The sequence below is a fragment of the Pyxicephalus adspersus genome, chromosome Z, assembly GCF_032062135.1.
Source record: "Pyxicephalus adspersus chromosome Z, UCB_Pads_2.0, whole genome shotgun sequence".
Taxonomy (NCBI): Eukaryota; Metazoa; Chordata; class Amphibia; order Anura; family Pyxicephalidae; genus Pyxicephalus; species Pyxicephalus adspersus.
In genome coordinates, this window is record NC_092871.1 from 56,058,109 (window position 1) to 56,085,091 (window position 26,983).

At 37.9% G+C, this 26,983-nt stretch overlaps 2 protein-coding genes and 1 long non-coding RNA gene across 8 annotated transcripts in view; 2 read left to right on the top strand and 1 right to left on the bottom strand.

Moving 5' to 3' along the window:
* NOXA1 (NADPH oxidase activator 1) overlaps nucleotides 1–1,600 on the top strand; it is a 46,130-nt gene extending 44,530 nt beyond the window's left edge. For all 5 annotated transcript variants that reach the window (XM_072431335.1, XM_072431340.1, XM_072431338.1 and 2 more), the window contains one exon: nucleotides 877–1,600. In XM_072431335.1, coding sequence (XP_072287436.1) covers nucleotides 877–956 — 80 coding nt within the window. In that variant the 3' untranslated portion in view covers nucleotides 957–1,600. The remainder of the gene's footprint in view (nucleotides 1–876) is intronic.
* A 613-nt stretch (nucleotides 1,601–2,213) lies between these two features.
* ENTPD8 (ectonucleoside triphosphate diphosphohydrolase 8) overlaps nucleotides 2,214–26,983 on the bottom strand; it is a 33,172-nt gene continuing 8,402 nt past the window's right edge. The window contains exons 1-8 of one of the 2 annotated variants that reach the window (XM_072431342.1): nucleotides 26,515–26,653; nucleotides 21,719–21,869; nucleotides 16,816–16,975; nucleotides 16,179–16,409; nucleotides 9,952–10,209; nucleotides 7,922–8,032; nucleotides 3,937–4,074; nucleotides 2,214–3,202 (exon numbers count right to left, since the gene is read on the bottom strand). In XM_072431342.1, coding sequence (XP_072287443.1) covers nucleotides 2,987–3,202; nucleotides 3,937–4,074; nucleotides 7,922–8,032; nucleotides 9,952–10,209; nucleotides 16,179–16,409; nucleotides 16,816–16,975; nucleotides 21,719–21,869; nucleotides 26,515–26,524 — 1,275 coding nt within the window. In that variant the 5' untranslated portion in view covers nucleotides 26,525–26,653 and the 3' untranslated portion in view covers nucleotides 2,214–2,986. Of the gene's footprint in view, nucleotides 3,203–3,936; nucleotides 4,075–7,921; nucleotides 8,033–9,951; nucleotides 10,210–16,178; nucleotides 16,410–16,815; nucleotides 16,976–21,718; nucleotides 21,870–26,514; nucleotides 26,654–26,983 lie in introns of those variants that run through there. The other variant, XM_072431341.1, reaches the window with a different exon arrangement.
* On the top strand, nucleotides 16,935–25,731 carry LOC140344282 (uncharacterized). The gene is made up of 2 exons (XR_011923538.1): nucleotides 16,935–18,071; nucleotides 22,313–25,731. It is a non-coding gene; the product is annotated as an uncharacterized lncRNA (long non-coding RNA).

Here is a 26,983-nt window from a genome sequence, read left to right on the forward strand (position 1 = left end):
TACCCAGTTCTCCCCAGACACCACTTATGCAATATTGTACTTGTGATCTGTGAAGGCATGTGACTAGTATGTGTTTCCCAACCTGTTAATCTGCATTTGTATTATGACATCTGTCACTTTAAAGCTAATGTATATATTGACCACAACTATATCATACATAAGCGATCGCCAACCACAGAGAAAATTTTGGTGGTCCGTGGCTCTGGCCGGTGCGCCCCTGAGCAGGGTAAGAAAGACCTCCTTGGGGGAGCACACCAGCAAGAGACGCGGACCATGTCCCCTGTACGGATTGCAGACCCAGGGAAGTGGGCTGGTTGTGTCTCTGGACACAACCTGGCCTACTTTCCCATCTCAGGCTCAGATCTGCGATGGGAGAGTGGGCAGGTTCTGGCATCATGACTTCACTATGGGGAAAGTTTCTTCCCCTTTAAGTGACACCCAGCTCCCCACGCAGTCTGTAGCTGGTAATTTTAGTTGTCTGTGGGTTTGAAAAAAATACATATTGAATGTTTTAAGAGTGTGAAAATAAAACAGTTTAGTTGTGGCTAGCTGTACTTCATGGCACTGCAATCCATACCATACTACCTTTCATTTTCTTGCAGATTAATAGGTACAGCAGAAATCATATTGTGTATAGACAGACAAATCTTGTCTAATAGAGTTACAGGAAAAGGAGGTGCAGAATAATACAATCTTTGTGCAGCAGTATGGTGCAAGATGCACATGCAATAAGTAATATACACTAAATCTAAAGTATAGAAACATGTTTAAAAACACACAAAGTAAAATTATTTATTACTGTATTTAAATATTATAACCTACATGTATGTCGAAAAACTGTAGTCTCTACTCCCTGTTATTTTTTTCACTTGACAGTGAATGAAGAATGGTTGGAAGGTCATTGCAATGGAAGTGTCGGTATATTCCCTAGGTGTTTTGCTACAAGACTTGAGTGAGACCTAAAGGAAAAGCATACCTGAGTTTTTTATTTAGCTTGTAAGAAGAGACGCGATTATAAGTGTTGCATTTACTATCAGTAAATACTTTGATTCCCTAATATTCTACTATTGTTAATGAATGAATGTATATATGTATCACCAGACTGACCAAGATCAGGATGTCAAAGTTACCATTTTAAGTAGACCCATGACTTGAAGTGAAATGTCTACAAACAGTTACATATGTCTTTCCCACTCACTCAAAGATTCTGTTGTACAAAAGTCCTGCCACATGGTCACTGTGGTAGGACATCATACTTTTTAGAAGCCCTTGCCAAGGAACCAATCATGTGAATTTTGCTAGCAGTAATACAGTGGCAAAATTGACCAAGTTGGAAGCACACCTGATATGAGCACTGGAGGCCAAGTTTAAAATGAATGTAGATTTTCTTGGGTCCTCACCATACGTTCCCCCACCTCTCTGCTATACTGTTCTGTAACATTTGAAACAATTGTAATCGCTGATATTTCCCCTTTTGTTTTATTTGTATAATTTAATTTATTGATTTACCAGATATACATCTTTGTTGAAAATGTTAAATGTTTTCATTATTTCTCTTGTTTTGTAAAAATCTCTCAATAAAAACATTTTAAACCATAAATTAATGGAATTTAAAATGTGTCTTATCACATCTTAAAGCAGAACTAAATCCACCATATAAACATTTTCCCAAAAAAGTTATGTTTTGGGGCATACTCCTGGTAAAGTTGCCAGTGTACTTAGATCAGCGCTGTTAAACTTAAAAGTTTAAATGGCTAGTGTCATAACGGGTCATATGTGCAACTGCAGATCTAGGCAGAAGCCAAAATGGTGCCATACATGGCTGTAACGGATAGAAGGGTTTATTTCCACTTTAGGTTCATGACACTTTTAGATTGTATTTAAGATATGTCAGATCTATGAACGACTAAACTTTTTGTTTCATTTAGGTTCTTTTATTGTTTTTGTTTTGGTTTTTACATTTTCCATCATCTGTACACCCTACAAAAAACTGGGCCCAAGGCGCAATTCCTTCAACTGTCTAATGGCAAACTCAGCTATAATCATAAAAATAAAGTTGTTATAAAGAATATGTCTGTGAAGATGTTTTTTTAACCAAGTATGGATTTGATACACTGGTACCTAGGAAGGACTGCCCAACCTTATATGTGCCTCATATATTTAAAGGCCATGTAACAGGATTTTAAGGAAAAAGAAAACAGTGCACCGAATGGTTCAGATTAATCACCTTTTAATGATTCACATAGATAATTGCATTTAGGAAATGATGATATGAACAAAACATATCATTGGGTAAAGCAACTGGACTAATGCTGAAGACAATTCATCACTTTTCTAAAAAGCACCAGAGTTCACAATAGTGTCAGGAACATATCCAACCTTTTTCACTCACATGGAGAACATTAAGGTGGAACTAGACTTGTTGGTGAGTCTGAGCTTCTGCAATCACCACGTCCTAGGAATCGACCAGCATGGACACTGCCTCCACAGCAATATTCTTTGGGTATTGGATGGCCAATAATGGTGTAATGCACAAGATTTACATTGTTCCCTGTAGCTGGCTCTGTATGCGGCACCACTGCATACAGAGCAGAGCTCTACACTATGAGGTGCTGTGCAGAATAAAGCAAAAAAAAAAAAAAAAAGGAACCAGGATTTTGCATTTGGTCACTTACCACTACTTCTTGGTGACTTATTGTTTAGACCACTTTAAGCTACTTGCACCAGTGTTTGAGAAGTAGTTGTAAAGTTCTTATTAACCTGATATTGTACATCTATTTCAGTCTTTGCAATTTAAATCACTACATCCATCTCTACTTAGAGTATTAGAAATTTCTTTAGTGAGTTCAGTAAAAAGTCAAAATAGGTCAGACTACACATTAAACAAAAATGTTACCAAATGTACCACATGGAGCAATTAAGTAATCCGCATGGCTTATAAGTTATTTTCAGTTTTTTAGTTATGGTAGTCCTTTGTTCAATGGCTTCATGGCCATCCCCCTTGGCCTGAGCAAGCATTCCGGAAGTAACAATGCAGTGGAGCAGCCACCAGTCCTGCCATCACACTCAGCACAATAAAGAAAATTGCAGCCACCCAAAGGTTGTAATAGTGAGCCTTTAGTAGACAGGGGCCTTCAGATGGGATCCTGTTGGTCATGTTCAGCATGTATCCCAGGGTCCATCCAACATCAGCATTTCCAGCCTGATGAGAAAAATCAAGATGTGTTTGCATAACTAGGGGTTTTTCATGTTAAATACATATTAGATCAGAATATATAGAATTGAGCATCATATTTTTATACTCCATGCTAACATCTCCAGTACTCGGAGTTTTAATTATTAACCCAGAAATTCATAAGCCCAGGGTTTCTTTGGATATCCGAACCAGCTTATTGAGAAAAAAAGTTTCACTTAGGCTGAATTCACATTTCAGTATTCTGTTGTGGTATGTTAACAAATATGTACTAAATACACAGTACCTGTTATATTAAGGCATCCAAATTATTGTGTATGAGCTGTCAACACAAAAAAATCTAATGTTTTCTCAATACTGTACAGTGCTTTGGGCTACCTTACACAATGAAGAACAATGGCATGGACCACATATGGAACTTGTGAAGCACAATTGTAGTCCACCTGAATATGCAACTATGTAACTGTGGTGGATCTGTGATTTACCCCTTTTGCCACTAGAGGTCAGGAAGGAAACTTTTTCCTAATAAAACCCAAGGCCAGCAGCAATCACTAATTGAAAAATAATTCTGCTTAATAATTAATTTACATGTTTAGTGTCAGGTATTTGTATGTATTCAGATCCCCCAAGCTGACCTTGTTCAGTCATAAATACTATAGGATGAAACAACAGGTGACAGATAATTGATCCTACTCCAGATAAAACCTATTGTATATCAGTGGCTACAGGTATATCGCACACACCTGCTTTGCAAAGCGTATGTTGTTCCACGTCCGACTGTCAAACTTGTACCCGTCCACCAGTAGGGTCAGTATGTACATTGCCGAACTGCAGTAGTCCAGTAGTCTCTTCCTGCTCTCACCAGGAAAACTATCAGTGAGCTAGAGGCAACAAATCAATACATTGTTAAGATATAAGGGGCACATTTACAGAAAGTTTGTACTTAATGAGCTACTGAGCTAAATACAGACATACACATGTAACTTTCTACGAATATTTTTAACCAACAGCTTTAAAGATTGTTTGAATTCATTCTTGGCAATCAACTACAACAATGTCATATACAATCCACTTGTTTTTTAACCAATCCAAATTATGAAGTTAACTTACCTTATTTTTTTAAATTGGCATCCAGATACATAGTTACCAGACAGACCAGAAATAATACACAGCTTACATTGTAGCAAAATGCTCAAGTGCATATCAATATTCAAAGAACAATCAAATATTCTTAAATCAAGTGAGGAATAGTGAAGAGCATAGTATTGGGATATATGTATATCAAACACAATTTTTCAATGTACAGTTCTTTTCCCCAATCAATTTTCATTCCCTATTGTTCCTTACTCGATTTAAAAATGTGACTGTTTTGACCAATTTTAAATTAAGTCACACAATGAAGGACCAGTAAACCCATTCTCACATCCCCACTAGTAGCTATCTTGTCACAGTTCTCAGCATTATAATAAAGCAGAAATACACACATGGTAGCAGGTAGGGTCTGATGTAGATACACTTTTGTCAGTGAAGCTGGGTGATCCAGCAAACCTGGAATCAATTTCTTTAAAGTCATTAGCTAGTTACTAGCAAATGTTTTGAATCCTGGACCAGATCCATTCCAGGTTTCCTGGATCACCCAGCTTTACTGATGAAAATGTATCCTCTAGAGCCTTTGAGAGCTTTAATAAATCAGGTCCTAAATGTCTCTTCTGCCATAAATTCTCATTTCCTAATAAGTTGTGGATTCAAAATGTGCTTTTATGTTATTACAAGGCTTATTATCTCTCTATTGAAAAATGTTTTCAGCTGTAGTAATAGGAGTCCAAAGTATGGCCCAACACAAATTTGAAACATGATACATAATGTAAGCTTGCAGAAATCCAATTTATAGACCGATTTTAAAAGAATATTTTGGTTTTTGCCCAATAATTTTACTGATGATTGCTGTTTATTATTTACAAGACCAAATATAACACTGGTCAACAAACATTTCTTGCCAAACAGATTAAACTAATTTTAGGTTATGTTTGATGCACAGATTCCAAATATGGTATTGGTTTTGCTAGATTGGCTCTAGTTTTTTTAAATAATTACCTCAATAATAACCTTATTGTAAACTAATAAAACATGCAAATTATGCAAAAAAATAAACTAGATATGCCCATGTATATAAAATTATATTTTTTAAATACTTAGTGTCAATATATTCTATATTCAGTATATGTACAGAACTAATCACAAAGTAGTCATTGAAAAACTCAGTTTGTATGATTTCCTTTTTATGCCGATGATCAGGACAACCACAATGAAGGCTCCAGCAGTAGTCTGCCATCATGTGTCTATCCCATCTGCCCTGATACCTTTGTTCTATCACCTTTATATCTTGATGGAACCTCTCCCCTTGTTCCTCACTGAAATCGCCAGGGTTTTCTGGAAATGTTTGCAAATGGCTATGGAGATAGTGTACCTTTATGTTCATAATAGCACACAATTTATTAAAGTTTAAGAGCACATTTTGTACCAGTTCATAATTTTGTGTTTTATGGTTACCCAAGAAGTTCTTGACAACCATGACATAGTTGTGGCAGGCAGAAGCTTCAGTATCAGTCATGTAACTTGTGAAATTTGAATCATTTATCATTTTTCGAATCTGGGGTCCATCAACGATTCCTGCTTTAATTTTTCAGCTCTCAATCCAGGGAAGAATCCACAAATGTATTTGGAGCAATCACCATCCTTGTTCAGAGCTCTAACAAATTGCTTCATTAATTTCAACTTTATGTGTAGTGGAGGGAGAATGATTTTTTCTTTGTCATCCATTGGCTCGTTAATGATGTTCCCTGCCTGTTTTTTCATGTTTTCCCTTGGAGGCCATGTCACTTTTTTCCCAGTGATCAAACTTTGCTCTACTATCCCACAAGCAGATGAAACATGGGTACTTTGTGTATCCACTTTGCTGTCCAAGTAGGAAGTTCACCATTTTTAAAACAACACATATGGACCATTGGTGTTCATGATAGCAAAGTCTTTGTAAGACCATTTTGATATTTTCATATTCTTTAAGTTTTTTTGAGTGACCAATTGGAATTAATGCATAGCAGTTGCCATTATGCAGTAAAACAGATTTCAAACTGAGTTGAACTGTCTATGAAAAGCGGCCAGTTTTCTGCTCAGTATTCTGGTACTTCCATATGGGCTAGTAGTCCAGGGATGTTACAACAGTACACAAAGTCTCCATCTTCACTAAAATATGGTGGGAGTGTCCTCTCTTGTCCTATAAACCATTATTTTATCTTCCTGTCTCAGACGGTTCTTTTCTTTTAGCCTGGATGCTAAAAGTTCAGATACTTGTTTTGACAGACTTAGGTCACATATTAAATCATTAATCTCTTCTTGGGGTAACTTCTGGTTTGATCAAGGACTTCTTTCATTTTCACTTCCACTGTTAACTCCTGGATTACACTCCAAACCCTGTATATCCTCCATGTTGGATACAGGAATATCAGGTAGTGTAGTGAACACTGGTATGGGCACCATGTGGCACAGGTTGTCTTGCTGATTCCAAATCAGGATACTCCCACCTGTTTATCTTGTAAAAATTAAAAACCTTTTACTTTCACAGCACAAAAATTACAATCATTATGCTGATTTTGGCCTCTCCCCATACCATAGTACACCAAATGTCAAACTTTTCAGTTTTCCATTTTTCCACTGACGTAGACACTCTACACAAGTTTTGCATAATTGGAGACAAATACTTATCTTGGGCCCCCAGTTTAATACCAAAATATGCAAGATATGCTTGTTTCACAAATTCTGTAATGTTTCTTTATTTTTGCTGAGAATATGCACTACAAATGTAGCAAAATACAGTAGGGTCATTTAAACAACTTTTTCTTGAAGAACTCCTATTTCTGTAAAAAAAAGAAAATGTACGAATAAAAAAAAAATTGGCAAATGAAAGTTTTATGAAAATAATGCTACATTTATTATCTAAAATGCAAAACATCAGTGTAAATAAAGATTGCTAATATTATGCTGTGTTAACATTTGTTGTTGGTAAAATCGTCTATTCTAACTCCTGTATCACAGGAACTAGAGCCATCTCAATGAAACTGATGTCATTTCTGGATTCAGCAGACCTGAAAAACACTAATTATATTGAGAAATCCTTGGCAAGTGAAAAAAAAATTTTTGAGCTGTGTATCAATTGCACCCCAATTACAGGTAAGAAATAAATAAATAACACACTGGATTAAAAACTGTCTCTTCTATACATGACATTAATATTTTAACCACCTTTTATCTGGGTATTACTTTTCCTTCTATATTCTTAGATTGTTGACTGTCAATATATTTCTGATGCAATTTTTTTTCTTTTTTTTCCCATTTGACAAATATGACAGTATATTCTAATTGTGAGTAATCAATTAGTATACTATTTAATTGTATTTTGTTCTGTTCTTTTTAATTCTTCTTGCAGGTAGGTTTCCTACTTTTTATAAAAGTAGGATATCCTTGACTTGTGTTTCTAACTTCTGTCCAGGGTGGATTTATATTAGGAACATTATTAACAATACAAAAATTCCGATTAAACTATTGCGACTATAATCTAGTCCAGAAAAGGGTAGGTAAAAAAATGTTCTTAGGTAAAATAAGTGATATTAGCAAAATGGCATTCATTGGGTGCCAAGTCTGAATATGTGCTATCCAAACATTTTACTATACCTCATTCCATTCCCGGGTGCAGAAATTCCATATGGAACTGTTAGCCATACTCAAAGACTGTCCATAGGTCAGATTCAAGAAGTTGAAAGTGTAATAAAATGCAGAAAAAGCCTAAAGACAAAAACAGGACAAATTAATAAATTATTGGGGTTAACTGTTAACTATTTGTATGTTGAGAATCAGAGGTATTGCACAGTCAGCAGGGGACAGCACTAAGCGTAACCTTTTAAAGCATCATGAAGCACATGTATAGAGTGGCCACTTGGCCAAGTCAAGCAGGTTGGTTCAGGACCTAGAGGACTAGGACTGGAGTAGTGTCAGAATGTGATATATTCCATAAACATCTCCTGAGTAGAGTAATCAGAACCAGGAAGAACTGCAGCAAGTACTGTGTTCCTTTTCTGAGATTGTTTCCTTGGACTGTTTGCTTTTCTAAGAAATTATCAATGTGGCCTTTATGTTGAGTAGTGGTCATGCTAGCTGTATAGAAGTTTTAAAAATAAATCTTGCCCTATATCTTTATGTAATTTTTATATTTATACCTGATGACATTTGGATAACAGGTTTTAGGTGCTGAAAACAAGAGCTATAACTGAAAGCATACAGGTTTCCTCAACCAGTCATCAAGCCATGTTACTTTTCTAGGTTGACTGATGCCCAGCAAATTCAATTCTGTTCCTTTATAACCAAGGCATCAAGGCTTCCACCCCTTCCCTAACTAACACAAGGATACTACAGAGATTGACACTATTACGTGACATTACATGTCACTGGGCTCCTAATTATTTGAGAGTGTCTCACCGCCCCACAGATCAATAGATAAATAGCCCAACAGCCAACTAAAGGAGCTGACATGGTGGGCTGAAAACACTGCTGCTAATTGCAAAGTAGGCACGGAGTGCCCATTATCAGCATTGAGTTTAGGCAAATGACTGTAAGAAGTGGAAATCACCTGAACTATCCTTTAGATCAGAGGTCTGCAAACTCCGGCCTAGGCAAGATATGACTTAGCCGGTAGTTTGTTTCGGCTTAACGCCCCCTGGCCGATTCAGCCTAATACCAGCCGGCAACCAAAACAAACTACGGGGGCCGGAGCCCGGAAGCTGCATGCAGCCTTTGAGCCTCCGTGTTGTGGCTCCCTTCGCTATTTACCCCGGACAGCGTTAACACTTCTGCCATCGGGGTAAATAGGGAACATTACCTCTCCTCCGTATGCATTGCAAAGGAGAGGGACTTCTCTTCAGGGGGCGTTCCTGGTGGGGCGAAACTATTAGGGCGGGACTCAAGAGAGTCCGGCCTAGTGTGCTCTTGCCTACCCCTGAAATGGCTTAGTGGCCAAAAAAAGTTGCTGACCTCTGCTCTAGATACTTGCTTTGCTCAAAATGAGGCTCCGAAAACTTGACTTGAGCTCAAGGATGATGCTGTGCTGTTCTTTGAGGAAAGAGCAATCAAGGAAGGAATAGCAATCTAGATACCGTTTAAAAAAAAAAAAAAAAGTCTGACTGGGTAAATATTCACTTCCCAATTAGCATGATAATCACAGAAATCTGGCGCCTATGACAAGTTCCAAGGCAACAATCACTATGGTATTAGAGAATGTATATTGATCCTGTATATTATCATTTACTAGGACCCCTGACACATTTTAAGCTTCTCTGTTAAAACAAAGTGTACTAATTACAAAACTCAGTATCTCAAGCTGGACTTCAATACACATAACTTTTTAATTAAGAGCTCTTGCCCTCCTATGTCTTCACTGCCTGTTTTTTTTTTTTTTAGAGAAGCCATATCAAGTTTTATTTAGCATCTGGAGATAAACAGCTCTTCCAATCCATTCTCTTTAAATGGAATAGTGTTTTGGAAATCATGTGCCATGGATGCCCCTATTAAATATTAATAAAAAGTAAAAAAATACCTCATGTGAAACAGTATAAAAATTTAGTCTTTTAAAAGACACAATGCAATGATATGAAATCATTCTCTATAAACAGTACATCAAAGCTAATGCAGAAATAAAACGAATAACTTACGTAAAATTCTCCCTCCACAGGTGGCTGGTAGATGCCATTAAAAGAACATGATTTAGTTGAGCATGCAGAGAAGTTGAAAATGTTCTTTATTGCCATCTGGCACTCAGAAGGATCTCCAGTACCCTCCACTGCAACATTGGCTCCTATATCATCTGGCATTGTTAATACACAAGGACTGTTGTAGACAGAGGACAGGGTGATATTGGCTGTGTATCCTTTTGGGTAGCAAGGATGTTTGACACTTCTGCTACTAGTCTTCTAAACAACAACAAAAATAATACCATTTTAGCTTATTTTATTTTAGGAGTAAGATGAAAAGATCAACAATCTCACTCTACTGTGTAAAAACAGTTCTCACTTATCTTGGCCAATGATGGCATCTCCTATATATTCTGCTTTCAATCTGTTCCATTCAGCCACCTGGATGTACCTGGTATATCCAGGTATGAAAGGGCATGTCACAACACTGGTACATTATAGGTTGGCCCAACCCACGTATATGGGGATGGGCAGCAAAGAAATATAGCCATTTGTAATCAAAGAGTTTCTTACAGGATTGTCGTTTAGTATGTGCTAGATCAGGGGTAGGCAAACTCCAGCCTTTATGCCAGGTACGGCCTAGCTAGTAGTCTGTTCCGGCCTAATGCCCCCCTGGTCAATCCAGCCTAATCCTGGCCGGCAGGGGTTGGCAACCCGCAGCTACAGAGCTGCATGCAGCTCTTGAGCCTCCCTTCCCTATTTACCGCGGCCAACGTTAACACTTCTGCCATCGTGGTAGGGTGACTTTCCCTCACCTCCCTATGCATGTCAGAGGGGAAGGATTTCCTTTCAGGGGCGTTCCCCCTCCTCCGTATGCATTGCAGAGGAGAGGGATTTCCCTTCAGGGGCATTCCTGGTGGGGGCGCAGCCATCAGCGCAGGACTCGAGAAAGTCAGGCCTAGTGTGCCCTCTTGACCTCCTAAAATGGCCCAGTAGCCAAAAAAGTTTGCTGACCCCTGTACTAGTTGAATGGATTGACAGAAGCAAGAAAATGCAACTGAATGTGCCCGGCTGCCAGATGGATGGCTGCTTCCTGAAACAGCTCTCCACGGGGCACGGCTCCCAAGTCACGCTGCACAGTAGCTGTGGCTTGCTTCCAGGCAAATGGCTGCTCATTGATGTAGCTGAAACAGCTTTCCTCATGCCTAATTTTTTTTTTTTTTTTTTAAACAAGCAGAGATTCCTAGCATAAGCTCTCCTCGTGGCTTTTTTTTTTTTTTTTTTTTTTTTAACAAGGGGAGACCTCCAGCACGCCAGTGTAGATCTGAGACTTTGCTCCCTGCCTCACCACAATTTTTCCAAAGAGATGACTAAGGGGAGAAAAGAGCAGACTGCGGAAATTTACAGATTTTTTTGTCACTGATTCAATGGGGATGGAAGATCAAATTGGCAGTGGTGCTGCTACAACCTGACTTACAAGGAAAGAGAAGAGAGATAATGAAAAGAAAGAGGTTTTGTCCAAAGTACAGCCCACTCCACCACAACTAGACTAGGTGAGTACGTTAACCCTGTTTGTTACTGATGTCTCTTTTGTGATTGATCATTCCTTGCAAACAGGAGATTCTGAAGGGCAATTGAGTCCCACTAGTATAACACAGGATGCACAACCCATTGAAATTTTCCCGACTACTAATACCCCTATAGTGCACACAGTACTTAAAGATATGCTATTATCACTTAGGATGATAGGACCCACCAAAACAGTTTACAATTCCGTGGTTTCTTAGAATCAGTGTCCCAGGCGGAACTACCGGTATATTTACAATTGATCTCTTTTGTATTGCCAGATGTACCCCAGGGGGAACTGGTGATTGACAGGGTACACAGGGTCACAAAATCTCCACACTTACCTGCTACAATCCCTAGAGATGTGATTTTTTTTATATAAAAGATGTATGAGGACTTATCGCAAGAAACTATTTTGGCATGATGCCAGCTTCTACCAGTGACTAGGGTGCTCCGATTGAAGGATATCCTATATAGATAGGGGATCCCGGTAAAGATCCTAATATTTGTCTTAATTGGCCTTAATCTTCTGTAGGAATAGGGCCTCGAAATAAAGGACTTGTCACCCACCACACAGCGCTCTTTGAGGCTGCACAAGGATTGGCAAGAAGTCCAACGAAAACCTCTGGAGACTCCAAAGTGATGTAGAGATGTCAAGGGCTCTGGGTTTCAATATTAGACTGGGTCTGTCCTTTACAGTTGATATAAGACCGGGTTAATGTGGAAAATTTAGGCTGAAAAGTATACTTCTTTAATGTTTAGTGTGTCATTTTTGTATGGAATACTTGTATGGCTCTTGTTGCATGATGATACATAATTTGTTGCCTTCCTCCAAGTACTCACGGCTTTAGGTGCTGAAGTGCTTTTCCTATGTTGGGGAAACTTTTTTTTTCTCTATTTTGTGATTTTTTTCTACTTTCTTTTTTGTTTTTCATATTTAAGACTAGAGATATAATACAAATTGACCCATTAGTTGCTTCATGGGGGTTAGGTAATAATCAAGACATGATAAAGGTATATTCTCTTTGTACTATGGATCTAGACTCATTAGTGATGATTTATGGTTAAAATTCTAACAATTAATGCTAAAATGCCAAATAACCCACAAACGCTCTGCGTTGTGGTCCACGGCCAAACATCATGGCTGCAATTAATCTATGTGCTCTGGAAACACATTTCTGGGTGTCTAGCCCTCCTAAATCTACCCATAAACTTTTTCCACATATTTTTTTGGCCAACACAGAGAAGAAAAGTTATACTTAAAGCTATTAACAAGACTGTAGCGTTCGAATTGCATGAGAGTTATCATAGACCCTGCAGCTAGGTATATCATATTAACATGCTATATCAATAATGTACCATTTACATCAGTGAATATTCATCCCCCTATTACTGGACAATAAGGATTTTTGAGATCAGTAATGAAAAAGGTTCAACAGGTGCAGAAGGGACATTTATTGATATGTGGGGACTTCAATGTAGTTTCTGATCCACAGCTTGATGTCTCAGTAATAAAGCAATATAAAAGAATTACTTTGCAACCTTTTTTGGAGCAATTTAATCTATATGATTTTTGGCAATGCCTTCATGCATCAGAAAAAAACAATACTTATTATTTGGCCTCACATAATTCATATTCCTGTATGGATATATTTTTAACGTATATGAGCTTATTAGGGAAAATCTCTTGGATAGAAACAGGCAATATTACCTAGTCAGATCATGATTCGTGATTCCAAGCGTAGAAGACCAATATCATACAACATCTCCTAGGATCTGGCGGGCTAATCCGAGATTTTTTACAGATTTGGAACATTCTGCTCAAATAAGTAGGAATTTAAATACATTTTTTCACTTTAATGATACTTCAAATATAATTCACTTTATATTGTGGAACGCCCATAAAGCCTACACAAGAGGTATTTTGATTCAACTGGCATCCAGAAATAAAGAGATCTGAGGCCAGCAATTGGCCTCACTCTTTAAAACTATTCATACTTGGAAAGCGAAAATAAAATTAATCCTACTGCTTAATTGACAGAACAACTGTTCAATTGTAGACAAGAACGAAGATTATTTTTACTACACAACCATACACAAATTATTCAATAGTTACAGTTAAAACAATATATACAAGGTAATAAAGCATCCAAACCTATGACTGCTAAATTTAAGAATAGAGTGCAACGTTCAAAAACTCGATTTGTGTGTAAAGCTGGAACAAATATTAAACTTTAATAAATTATGAACCCGCAAGATATAGCAGAAGAATTTTGTAAATACTACATGTTATGTGTTTTTTTTTTTTTAATCTTAAGGAAGATTCGCTTGTGCACGAACCAAAAATAGGTGAGATTGAGAAATTTTTAGAAAGTTGGAACTACCTAAAGTGTCTAAAGTGGCCATAAAACAGCTTAATTCACCTTTTTGAGTAGAGGAGATACAGAAAGTTATTAGGTTGCTTCTGCCCAATAAAACACCAGGAGCGGATGGTTTACCAGGCAAATATTCTAAAGCATTTCAGGAAGTATTGGCTTGTTACTTGTAGTCTGTTTTTCAAGAAGCTGCTAAAACTAGTGCATTTCCTTCGGAAATGTTGCAGGCCACTATTTATTGATGAGATATGTTTGGGTCTATAGAAAAGCCAGGGTTAGACATGCAGTTATGATTTAACATAAGAAAACTGGAGGCCTAGGACTACCAGACTTACATGATTATAATAAAGCATCAGTATTGACTGCATTACAAACTTTTTTAGTGAATTTATTATTAGATTATGGAGCATTCTTTTTGTAAGAAGAAGAAGTTAGCGACATTATTCCTGTCAAAGTCAATAGATTCTTCAATAGGGCTGCCTGCTTATTCAACAATACAAGCTGCCTTTTCATTTTGGTCTGGAGTGGCCATGGAATTTACGATACCAATTGATGTATATTCATATAGGATTCAAAACATCAATATTGGACACTGGAAACAATTGAATCTCCATACTTTTCAAGATATACACTCTTGTCCATCTACTCTACTGTTCCAACAAAAACTTCATTACTTTGGTATGTCTCCTACAGATGCTTACTCTCTATGTTGGATACTCTATTTCCATAAGACCTATCCATATATATATCACTATATTTACACAACCTCAATTAGTGAGTTTTTTTAATAGAACATCTCAACTAAACAGAGGTATTCCGATTGGAGTGCTTACCAAGCACTCCAGGGGAAACAAGATTTTTGTAAGATGACAGCTATTTTAAAAGGGAGAATGAATTGAATATAACTCTCCTAAATGAACATTGTCAAAGGGCTATTCAATCTGCCTATAAATAAACACATTTTATTTCTCACTGGGAATCCTACCTCAAAATATTGGTTAGGTGGTATAGAACACCATATGTAATAGGGAAATATGATTTGTCAGTATCACAACAATGTTGGCGGTTATGTGGCCAAGTGGGCTCATCGAGCCATATTTTTGGTACTATAAAGGTATAAAATACATCTGGAATGAGATATTTAAGTTGTTGTTGGAGGTGACAGGAAAAATTTTACAACCTACCCTTTCTTTGACTTTGCTTAATTTGGGGATTGAGCAATATCCAATGCAATATAGACCATTGGTGGCACACTAGACAGACCATAGCAGCTTCCTGGAAATGTATTGAAGCCACTAAATTAGGTGATATATTAGGCAGGTTAAACCTGCAAGTTTTATATGAAAAATTGTTTGCTGAAAATGAAGGTACAATAACCAAGTTTTACATATAGGGGTCCCCATGGATTAAACATCCTAAGTATACATTACGAATGTGATCAAACAGATTGAAATACATAGCACTGATCTTAATTATTGGATACTGTGTTATTGTTTTGATTGGGGTCACCCCTTAAGATCATTATAGGGAACTTGATTTTTTTTTCTATTGTGTATATTTGTATTGCATAAATTACTAAAAAATGTCAGTAAAAATGACCTTAAAAAAAATGCAACTGGGAAGATGCCTGTTGCTTTGCCATGCACAATCCAGGCACAGGTTCTCTTTGGGAGAATTCCCTAAATCATTGGTCAAAAAAAACTAAAATAGATTGTATGATTAGTTGACAGTGTCTTTTTCTCATGTTTAACTATGTGAAAAAAGACCATAGCTGAAATGTTTATTGCAACCCAAGAGTAAACTCAGCAACTTGTTCTAGGCTTAGGATGAAAAAAAAACAAGATTTTACATTGAATGAAAACTGTACAAAACAATTAGTAGATCCAGAACATATGGAAATTTTGACTTTTCCTGTTAAAGGCAAGCTTGGACCCTCCATCCCCATCTCTTAGATCCCTCATTGATTACTTGAAACAGTTTGGCGCTGGCCTACACTGGGATATTGGCATTTTAGGTTGTCATATTGTTGAACAAGTATTATTGATACAGTCATCTCAACTACATTGATTTTGAAACACGTTATCAGAACAGAAAAGTGTCCCCAATGGAAGACTGGAGACAACTATAAAATGATTTTACCCTTGCTTTCTAGAACTGCTAAAATTGTCTTAGAACAAACGGAGGTGGTACGTAATCTCTATACTGCAAAAAAACTGAGTTTTTGATCTCATCCTAATGATAAAATCATCTGATCTGTAATGATTTTATATTGTAAGCCACATTATAACCCATATACACAGTTCCTACCTTTATTATGTGCACAAGAAGTCTCTTTAGTGCCTGGTCCTGGCCATAGCAGAGGTAGCTGTGTGTGTAGATGGTGTAATCAAAGCCATAGAGCCTGAAAACCATCTCTGTGCTCTTGTCTTGAATGTCCCCGGAAGGGTGAAAAGTAATTTGGGTAGACGCACCTCCTAGGTCCATGGCTCCAAACATCTGGACTCCCTGGGGATGTATCCAGTTATTTATGTAGGAATGCTGGAAGCAAAGGCATATGCAGGCCATAAAAGCAAAATATTATTATTATTATTATTACACAGGGTTTATATAGTGCCAACATTACACAGCGTTGTACATTAAATAGGGGTTGCAAATGACAGACTAATACAGGAGGAGAGGACCCTGCCCCAAAGAGCAAAGATCTAGTAAAAAATAACAAAGACAAAAGTTCAGCAACAGATTTGTGAAATATTCATTATTTTGTTTTTTGTTTTTTAACCCTTAATATGAAATGCTATATATTTTTTTATATAACCAAACTCTACACAAGCTCTAAGACAAATTTGTATTACTAGTTCTTTAATTGAGTAACTGTTGCCAAGCCAACATATAGGTCTGGACATGGTAGGAGACAATGGTAGGAGTTGAAGATTTCTCCACTCACTTGTATAAAGGTACCCAGGAGGTAGTTCACTGTGATCCAGCCAAGTGATCCTTCCTCTGTGCCATCTAGTATTCTTGCACCCTGGAAATGCACTGGATAGAGGCGAAGAGTTTTTGACACCTTGTCAAATATTTGCTGTGTTTGGGTCTCATTCTGCAGCCTGCAAAATAGTATCAGGCCATATATGCACAGCTTATTAAACCTATTTTTTGAATGTTAGTAGGATGTTAGCATTTGTGTGCATTCCCTGCAAACTTTTACCCAATAATTACATGCATTGAAGTGAAGATACAATTATTTGATGCCCACTTTGTCACCCTTATGCAACACCTGTACAGAACAGAACTCAAGGCTGACTGGCACTTTCAAAAGGAAAGTTCAAGGCATTTACCTTACCCTTAATGCTAAAGTTAAATGGTTTCTGAATCACTGAACTGGAACAATTAGGGCCGGTTCACAGGAAATAAGTAACTAGATAGTTGTCAACCTACCAAGCACCCACTGACTGCTTCCCCTTTTCTCCATCATTAAATTTATTGCAGCAATCAGCTTATCTTTTACTTGCTGTTTAGGCCAGTCAGCTAGCATTTTCTACAGGGTGGAGCAATGACCATCTTCACTTATGTCACCTAATGCCTAAATATAGATATTTCTGTTTGTATCCGAGTGCCCATCAATTGTGCTTACAGTCTGTCACTTCCACAACAGGGAGTCTCCATTTCTTTTCAACTTTCAAGGTTTAAAGTAAATATTTAAAAATTACTGTAATGAAAACAAAAGTAAATCAAACAAATAGAAAAAATTCAATATAGTAATTTTTTAATATATTTACATTATATCTTGATATGTAAAAAGAATTTACCCTGGCTCATGTACCTATTAACCTATTTTATGTACTTCAGGTGTTCCCAGATATATATATTTTTGCTGAGGTGATTAACCTGGATGTGTTCCCTATTCGGCCCAGTGCCACGTGAGCTACCAATATTTATTTATCGTTTTCTATTTATTTGTATGCCCTCCTTTGGGCAGTTTGTATATTGATGGTTTGTATGCACATCTTGTTGAAGTGTGTGCACATTTGTATAGAGATGTATGTCTATTGTAATGTACTGCTAAAAGTTATTTTTTTATATTTTACATATAACAATTTTTTTATATTTACATTTTTTAGATGTATCCTACTATACCACCATACCATAAAATGCCAGTACAGTACTCCTGAGAAAGCAGACTAAATGTTTGTGAGAGTAATGGTAAGTGTTGGTGGTAGTAGCAACTTATCTAGTCGCCTCAATGGCCCCTCTTTTAATTTGAATTTATGAAATATCATGTACATTATTGTAGTTTTAACATTTGAAAAAAAACTATGTTTTTTAACTTGTTTTGTGGCAAGTACCTAAAAAGATTTCACTTGCTGGCCTCCCTTGGAAAACTCTTTATTCCTAAGGTGACTAGGCTTTTTTTGTTCTAATTTTTATATTCCACCCAAAAAACCCTCCCCACCCTTCATTTCCCTCCTACCCCAATATTAAACAATTCCAGGCATACATACCTTTTCATCCAGTCTTGTGATAACCAATGACCTGGGTTCCTCTTCTCCAGCGGTGGTTGTAGCTGCATTCACTATGTGGTGCAGCAGCATTGTACTTAGAGGCTGACCTGATGATATAATGAAAAATTGTCAAACGTACCTGTAATTTTCCTTTCCTGTAAACTCCTCCTGACAGCATGCACAAATAGGTTAGCTCCACCCCTTGATATCCATAGGACCACCTTACGAAAGCTATAAAAGTAACCTCCTGCTCCCCTGCAGGTGTTCTATAAGCTTGTGACAGGATAACGGAAGGAAACAGTGCGGGGAGAGGTAGGGGAAACAAATGTTTGGTCCTGGAGCAAGGACAGAGAAGGAACACCGCCAGGGGAGAGGGAGGTTACTTTTATTGCTTTGGTAAAGTGGTCCAATGGAGATCAAGGGGCGGAGCTAACCCATTTGTGCATGCTGTCAGGTGGAGTGTCAGGAAAAGGGTGTGTGTCAATGACAATCTCAGCTCAGGGGAAGTAAGCTGAAGCATGAGGTCCTGGTGGGGAGTAGAACATGGAAAGGATATAATATTTTATAAAGTTTTTCTTTGCAGCACAGAAGGGTGGACAAAAATCCCCTGAATGGCCAGCTGTCAGAACCTCAGATCAGGTACCCAATGCCATGTTAGGGGGAATCTAGAGGAATCCTGGTACTTATATCAGCCTTCTTCATTCACATTTTTTGGTAGTTTAAGTGGAAAGATGTGCCTTCTGTAATATGATCTCAACTAATTATGGTCTTCAATGATACTGTTTAATTAATTTTTTCAAAACAATTTTTAGATAACAGGACTATTTTGCTTACAAGGTGGAAACACTTATCTGGGATCAAATAGACTGTAATGACTCTATCGACAAACGGCCAATGACATCACTGAGATCTCCATGCTAGTGCATGGATTGCAGCTGTGGTAGGGGGAGGGAATGATGAAGGGACATAGGTAGTAATATTGATTACCCTATTATTGATGCCGTAACTTCCAATTAAGCTTCTGGCGGTATTCCTGAGTGTGGCTCAGGATTTAATTTTCACACTCAGGGTGAAATTGTCAGGGAGTTTAAAAATTCTACCTGGTTCCCACATTCCAGCAGCATCCTCCATAGAAGTCCGCACCATTTTCCAGTGATCTACAGTATCTGCTTCCCCTGGCGGTGCCGGCTAGGCATCGACAGGCTACACAAATGCTGGCCAGCATCTGCGTCCCCGGCATGTGAACGTTGGGGACGCGAGGCCAGGGAAAGCAGATACCGGCCGGGCATCTGCTTGCCAGTGCATGGCTGGGAGGCGGGACCATGGAGATGGTAGGCAGGACCAGGAGGGAAATTTAAAATAATGAAAATTTTTAAATGTTCTGCTTTTACATTTAAAAATCCTCATTATTCATACCACCAGGGAAGTTAAGATAAAGTTTAACTTTGCAATCCTTTAATTACTGTCACCCAAAGCAAACTCCCATAGGAAATTTGGCTGACAGCTTAGTAATGATGGTTATACAGTCAAACTGCTCATTTTTCTACTGTGCAGCTTGTTCTGTTCTATGCATTGGAATACAATAGCAGGGATGGACATAAAGAGATGCAAAGTATACTGTTGTACCAGGGCCCCCATGGCAGCCTCCAAGTCACTTCTGCACAGGGCCCCACTGGTGGCTATGTCTGGCACTTTATAATAGCATAACAATGACAGTCGAAAGCTGATAATTGTCAGAAATCCAAACATGGCAGATCAATATAAATCTCAATGACCTTAAGGGGGACCTGTGAAACAATTAGATTTTGACTGCAAAATCTAGTGTATGTTTGAGTTGTTATTATAAGCCTAGCATCTGATATATATGATAATTTTGATGTTAAATACATGCACACTAGATGCCATAATACAAATAGGTATTAAATGTATTACAGAAACATAGGACTTCCTGTGAACACGTCTTTGTCTATTGTTCATCATTTTTTAGGCATCATCCAAGGCAGGGGTGGTCAAACTTTTTGACTCAGTGGCCAAAATCTGGAAAAACATTTGACAGAGGGGATGGGACAATGGGAGAGTGGGCAGGGTTATGCCATCATACCAGATCTGAGCCTGCAATGGGAGAGTGGGTGGGTTTTGTGCAGGGACACAGCCCGCCCACTCTCCCATCGCAGGCTCAGATCCGGGGGACGTGTTCCGCGGCTCTGGCCGGTGCTTGGAGGTGGCACAATAATGTAATCCCTCGTACCTCTGCAGTTTTTGTTGGTGTTCAGAAATTTCTGACCCAGACCAGCTTCCTGCTGCAGCCTCCCACCTTAGGATGTGCTACAAGTTACAATGAACAGTCTGAACATTGGGTACAGGAGACTGCAGAAATGCTTCCCCCTTCTAGGAGCAAACTGATCAGATTATCTTTGCCTAGGCAAGGGTACAGACCTGGAGCTCAAGGACAGCCTTTTTATAAAAGTTAGAAAGTTTTTTTTTATTTTTACAAAATATTGCCAAATACTGTCAAGTGTCATACATTAAAACTATTTGGCTTTTTAGTAACTTTACAATCCAATATAAGTGCACACATAGGTTCAGATTTACAGATTTTCTTTGCTATATTGCTTTATTTGTACTTTGAATTAAAAAGTTCACTTTTTGCCTTTAAGATGAAGTGTTATTAGAATCACTTCACCTAAATGCGGGTATAGATGATTTTGGCCAACAACCTTTGGCTCAGTTTCCACACTGTTAACAGGAGCTCCATGTTTATAAAAGACTCCTGCCCCTCCATTCTGGTCTAATGCCATGCATGGACAAGACTGTATTATACCAGACCACCCTGCTCCCTTCTTTTTGCAATCTGGTTATCCTGAAACATGTCTGCTGGTTAAACAGACACATCCATTTGCTGCTGCCTCCGACAGAAAGCCTAATGTGAACAGAAAAATGTAGTACTAAAGTGTTTTTCACAGCCATGAAAGAGAATCAAACCTGTACAGGAAGTTTAATGTAATAGGTGGTGCAGAAATCAGAAAGATATACAATTTAGGGAGTATACCCCTACTGCCCCAGTAAATAGATGTCTGTATTTATTTTTGCATATCAAACAGTATGTAGAATAAAGGAAAAGATGTAGATTTTTTCGATAAAAACAAGCAAAACATGACAGATGATCTATACATTCCCTAACCAAAAATTATTTAGTTGGAGTTAAACTTTAAACCAAATCAGATTATTAATAGTCTTCGAATAAACATAAACCATTCATGCATGTGAATTCACACTCTTTCTCCAGCATTAGGTTCCCATTTTCCCAGTGTAACCATGCTTTATACCTTCTGGAAATACCAGGCTCACCTCAGTAGTCTCATACCGGCTGTTGCACCCAGTAACACTGTGGTCTCCCTGTGTTGTTGTGAAGGAATAATAGACAGTGCCTGATCCATGCAGGGCTTCAATACCTCTCCAGCCTGGGCTGGGTTGTCAGCATAAGAAGAAAGCCCAGAGCCTGTTAAAAAACAAAAACATACAAAATATTGATGATAGAATAAATTTGCATGATTGAACATATAAAGAGTACCTGTCCTGAATGCACAATGGAAGGCTCTTTTTTTGCTCTACCAATCTCATTGCAGTTTATCAGAAGTTTATAAAGCCCATCAATACCACAAGAAAAGTTTATCATAGGTAGTAGGTACCATCAGGGCAATAGGGATCATGATCAAACCTGTTATCCAGGGCCCAACGTAATACTTTTTGTACACTACTGTGCAGAAGGAAAGCTGTACATGAAACAAAGTAGTTTGTTTCCTAAGGTCATTTCATTTATATCTAGCACTGCACTTAGAAGTGTATCTTCTCTTCATATCAGCCTGATATAAAAAAAATAAAGTGAGTTTAACCTTTTCAGATACTTGTCAGATGATCTTTTGCAATTCTTTCCTGTGACAGATGAAAGGACACACTGTATAAACAGAGCCATTCTGTTCTTTAAAGAGAGGAGAAGGGAGGACAAGCGAGTGACACCCCACTGTGCTCCCCTAAATATGAACGTACAAAATCCTTACTCTCAAGAATCACAAATATGAGCATTTTCACTCTACCTGATCTCCATGGTTATGTCATCAAAAATGTACTCTCAAATGAAGTGCCTTATTTCTCAAATTGCTTCTTCATCCCCTACCTTTCTCTCCCCCTAGACCCCCCCCCCCCCCTCATGTTATCCCTGCATGACCCTCCCTGCCTTCCTTTCCCTATAACATGTTTTTATTTGTTTTCTGTTCCTCTTTTTTGTGTCTTTTAAAAAACCTAAAATTGTGAACTGTTTCTTTGACACTGTATTATGCTATAACCTTATATGAAGTACATTATTCAGTTCATCTATAAAGATAAATTGAAACAAATAGGAAAGTACAGCAGTCATTCTCACTCAGTTATTAATCAATCCGTCATGGTTTGATGATTGATGAATGACATTGAGAGACCACTATAGACATGTGAAATTTTAGCACAAGACCAGCCCAACCTTGCATCTTGGGTGAGTTTCATTTAATATGTGTAAGTAACTTCCATTCCTAGATATATTTGTGTAATAAATCTATAGAAACAGAGGGGAAATTGCAACTTTAAATCCACTTTAATGTCCTTTTAAATGTATATCAAAGCAAACACAGCTTTATTTATTGACTACGTAGGTTGGAGGGTTTTGTTCACATTTACTTTAACATTCTCTACTTTAGTGAATCACACCCCATAATTATTTGAAGAATAGTTGTTCCTAAACTGAGTTTTCTGCCATGGCGAGCATAAGGAAACTTTACAGTTCAACTTCCAGTGCTTTATTTACATAAGCAGAATGTAACTTACAAAGCTGTATCGTTGTGTTTTATCAGTACAATGTTTTCTGCAGTTATTCCTGATGATACCTAGACATTGCAGTGACCAGTGTCATAGGACAATAGGACAAATTACAGCCAGTAAATCAGCATAAGAATGGGAATCATTCTAGCTGATATACACCCTCTGGGGGGGGGGGGGGGAATTGTGTGTGGGTGGTGGTGCTGCGCTCTGTTGTGTGCCCAGGGCACAGAGCTCATACATGGACATTCAACAGAAAACTTGGCAGCCATCCTGGTAGAGCCTGCCCTGTCAATATTTGCATTTCCCAGACCTTTAAACATTATTGATTAACAAGGTTGATCTGGCACAGTTATCAGAGGAAAACCTAAGACATAGTTTCAGGCAGAAACTAAAGCCAAATAAAGGGAAACTATACCTAGCTGTGTTTGTAGATTGATCTTTGATATCTGTTTTGTTTTGTTATTTTCAAATTAAAAATTAAAGTGAACATTTTTTAGTAAACTCTACATCAATACATTTCTGACATGTCCCTTTATCATTAAATAGCTGCCCTTGAGATCCTTTCCAATTACTTGTTTAGGTGCATTTGATTTAGGTGCAGTTTGTTGTATGCATGAGAAAGAATTTCCTCAGTCTCCTTGCTCTAGTGAACAGGTAAAGATCTACTTTAAATTGAACCTACTATTTAAGTTTACATTTCACTTGTTTAAATTAGCTAAAGGCATTCTGGGTGCAACAAAGCAACTGCTGCATCCACATCCTGAGTAAATGTTGACAGGAGGCCGGGCTGCATTGCTTTTTTGCATTTAAGTAGTAATGACAAAAACAATGATGAAATTTAGCAAAAGACTGGATGATATTTTGTTGCAACCAACTCTATACAGAGCTACAATTACTAAAGACCAAAAGCAACATTTTGATTAGAGAATTCATCCAACTATTAGGAGTCAAGATTGCATTTTTTTCTTCCTCAGTAAAAAAACTTTATCTGTGTACTTTATCTGTGTACTTAAGAATACAGTACAAAACAATTCCTGTATTGTTTAGACCAGTATTTCTCAGCCAGGGTTCCTCCAGAGGTTGCTAGGGTTTTTTTTTTGAGCAATTTGTGCCTCTCAGGTCAAGTCAATTACCACTTGTTACCACAGTTACCACACCAATAATCTTTTTAGCTATCTGTAAGGATGTCATTTGTCATTCTGACCAGCAACGTAAGAGGCATTTTCCCACTGACCACCAAGCTAATGTACTATGAGCTGTGGATATATTAATTATAGCAGAAGTTAACTGAAAAACTGAAAGTTATTTGAGGGGGTTCCCCCCATGTTAGAAATTCTGCTCTGCTCTGAACATGTGATCATGAACATGTCATGTGGCCTAAATCATTGCCTAGGCACAATTATTCTCATAATTTACCCACCTCCGCATGTTCATTTTGTGCTCAGCTGGGTTCTAACCTTTAAAGTGCAGTTAGTTATCTCGTCTGAGAACACCCACTTAATATTTGCTCCTATCGATCTGTATGTTGTATGAATACAAAGGTATAGGCAGCGTTTGACATCTGTTACATATATAAAACTCACTATTTATAGGAGGACCAATTTTTTGCACCATTCTGCCCATCCCATAACTACTACATTAAATTGACCTCACTGAATGCAATGCATTGTGAGTGCCTTTTCCACTTCTGTTTTAAAGTATTGGGGCACAATTTGAAATTTTTCTCCCCATTCTGATTCTGTGTGTGGAAATTTTGCTGTAACACATGAATATGATCCTCTTGAGTAAAGGTAGGAAGATGCATCTCCCTAAAATGTTTTATCGACACAATGAATAACGTTTTCGACTTGTTTCCTGCTTATTGTATGACACATAGATGGGCACATTCTATCTAATAGATGACCTCAAACTGAAGTTATAAATATTGTTGCAATTCACTACCATCTCCCCCAATGTTGAGAGTGCCCTTCCCAGTAAGACTGACATACCTTTGCCTAAACATACTAAGAAATTTTGCTACTATGTGCTGCTGGAAACCAGAATTGCTTTGGCAAAGGCTTGGAAATCGACATCCATTCCACTAGCCCCAGTAAAAGCTAAACTGAACTGGAATATGATTAACAATAAACTTATGTGTACTCTTAGGGACACACCCCACATCTTTGAAGTTACCTGGGACTCATGGTCCGCTTACTTTTCCACAATTTCATTTCCTTCCTGCTGTGGATACCCCAACCTCCACCCCCCCCCCCCAACCCCCATACCCATTTCCCCTTTCTTATCTCTGTGTATTAAACAGGTTATTTGAAGAGATCTCTTCAATGTAGCTGTTGTATAATTTTGCAATGTTATCTAAGATCATTTTCTCTGTATCGATGTAAAACCAATGCTATTGCTTTTCCTGTGACTGTTTATGTCCTACAACTCTTTTGTTTACCTTGTTATCTCAATATTTTTTTTTTTATTGAATTTATTGAAAAATGTATTGAAATAAAAAATGTTGCAATTCAGTGGAGTTTTTTTAGATAAATGTTTATTGCACTGATGGGGAAGTAGATACTCTTCCTAATGAGTCCAGAGCAGAAAGGGTTAATAAAAGAAGTCTATTTATTGAGCTGTTTTGTGTCTGTTCTGTGTCTTGTTTTTTAAAGGTGTTTTTCTTACAGACAATTAAAAGACTTACTTATAAAATTTAGTTAACCCTTCGTACCTGTTCTTACATCTTGTGGTTACATTTCTGAGATGACTACAGATATCTGTTTCTGTAATTGGGTAACAATTTAAACCACAATAAAGTAGTACCGCTGGTATTATAGCCACATTTCCTGGTTTGATATTTTAGTAAATGGTGTTAAAGCCATTGGTTTATTGGCTTCACAGTCTAATTCAGTAGTAGACAACTTACTTGAAAAAGGTACCTCAGAAGCAAGCAAACATCACCAAAGGGCCAAATAGGAATGCAGTCAATAGAGTAAGACCACATGCAGATATCAGAATTTCGGAATCTTTATTTTTGAACAAGACTGTTGCAGTAGGAAAACAAGAAAAACTAGATGGTTGCTGAGAAGGGAGCAATATTTTCTCAACATGATGAAAATTTACAATGACATTGAGGAGTTGGATTGGTTACAGTACTTTGAACATAGGTCTCCATTTTATATAGAAATGGTATGAGCAGCTTATTTCAACGCCACATCCACACCCCTCCATGGTGCTTTTTCACACAAATGTAAACTTCACCCGAATTTCCTAGAAATCAAGCCAATTCATATTTTACTAAACAAACAACAAACCTGGTCTCATGACCTGTCCAAATCATGCCAGTACTTTCTTCTCCAATCACAGGGTAGGAGGGTCTGTGCTAGTGAGTAGCGTAGGGTAGGAGGGGTTTGACATAGTACGAGTTAAAAGAGGAAAGACGAAAGTGAGAGGCCCTCTTTTAGAAATAAAAGTTTCCCGCCCACCCACCCCTTCTGTTATGCTTATAATTTTAAAGTTTGGTAATTTTTAGCGGTTGGGGCCATGGAAGGCAAGGATCCAGTGCTTTGGAAAAGTGGTGGATTTTGGCAGGGGGGGTCCTCTTTGGTGGGGTCTCCCCCTTTATGGTGAATGGATGATTATGGCTCCTGAGGTGGTGCTGGGCGACTAGGGGCCAAGGTGGAGATGTTGGAAGAGTTAAATTCCTGTTCAGTGTGGATTTTGCCTTCTGAGACCTGCAGCCTGATTGTTTGGGTGTAAATCCGGAAGTTTGGAGTTTGATAA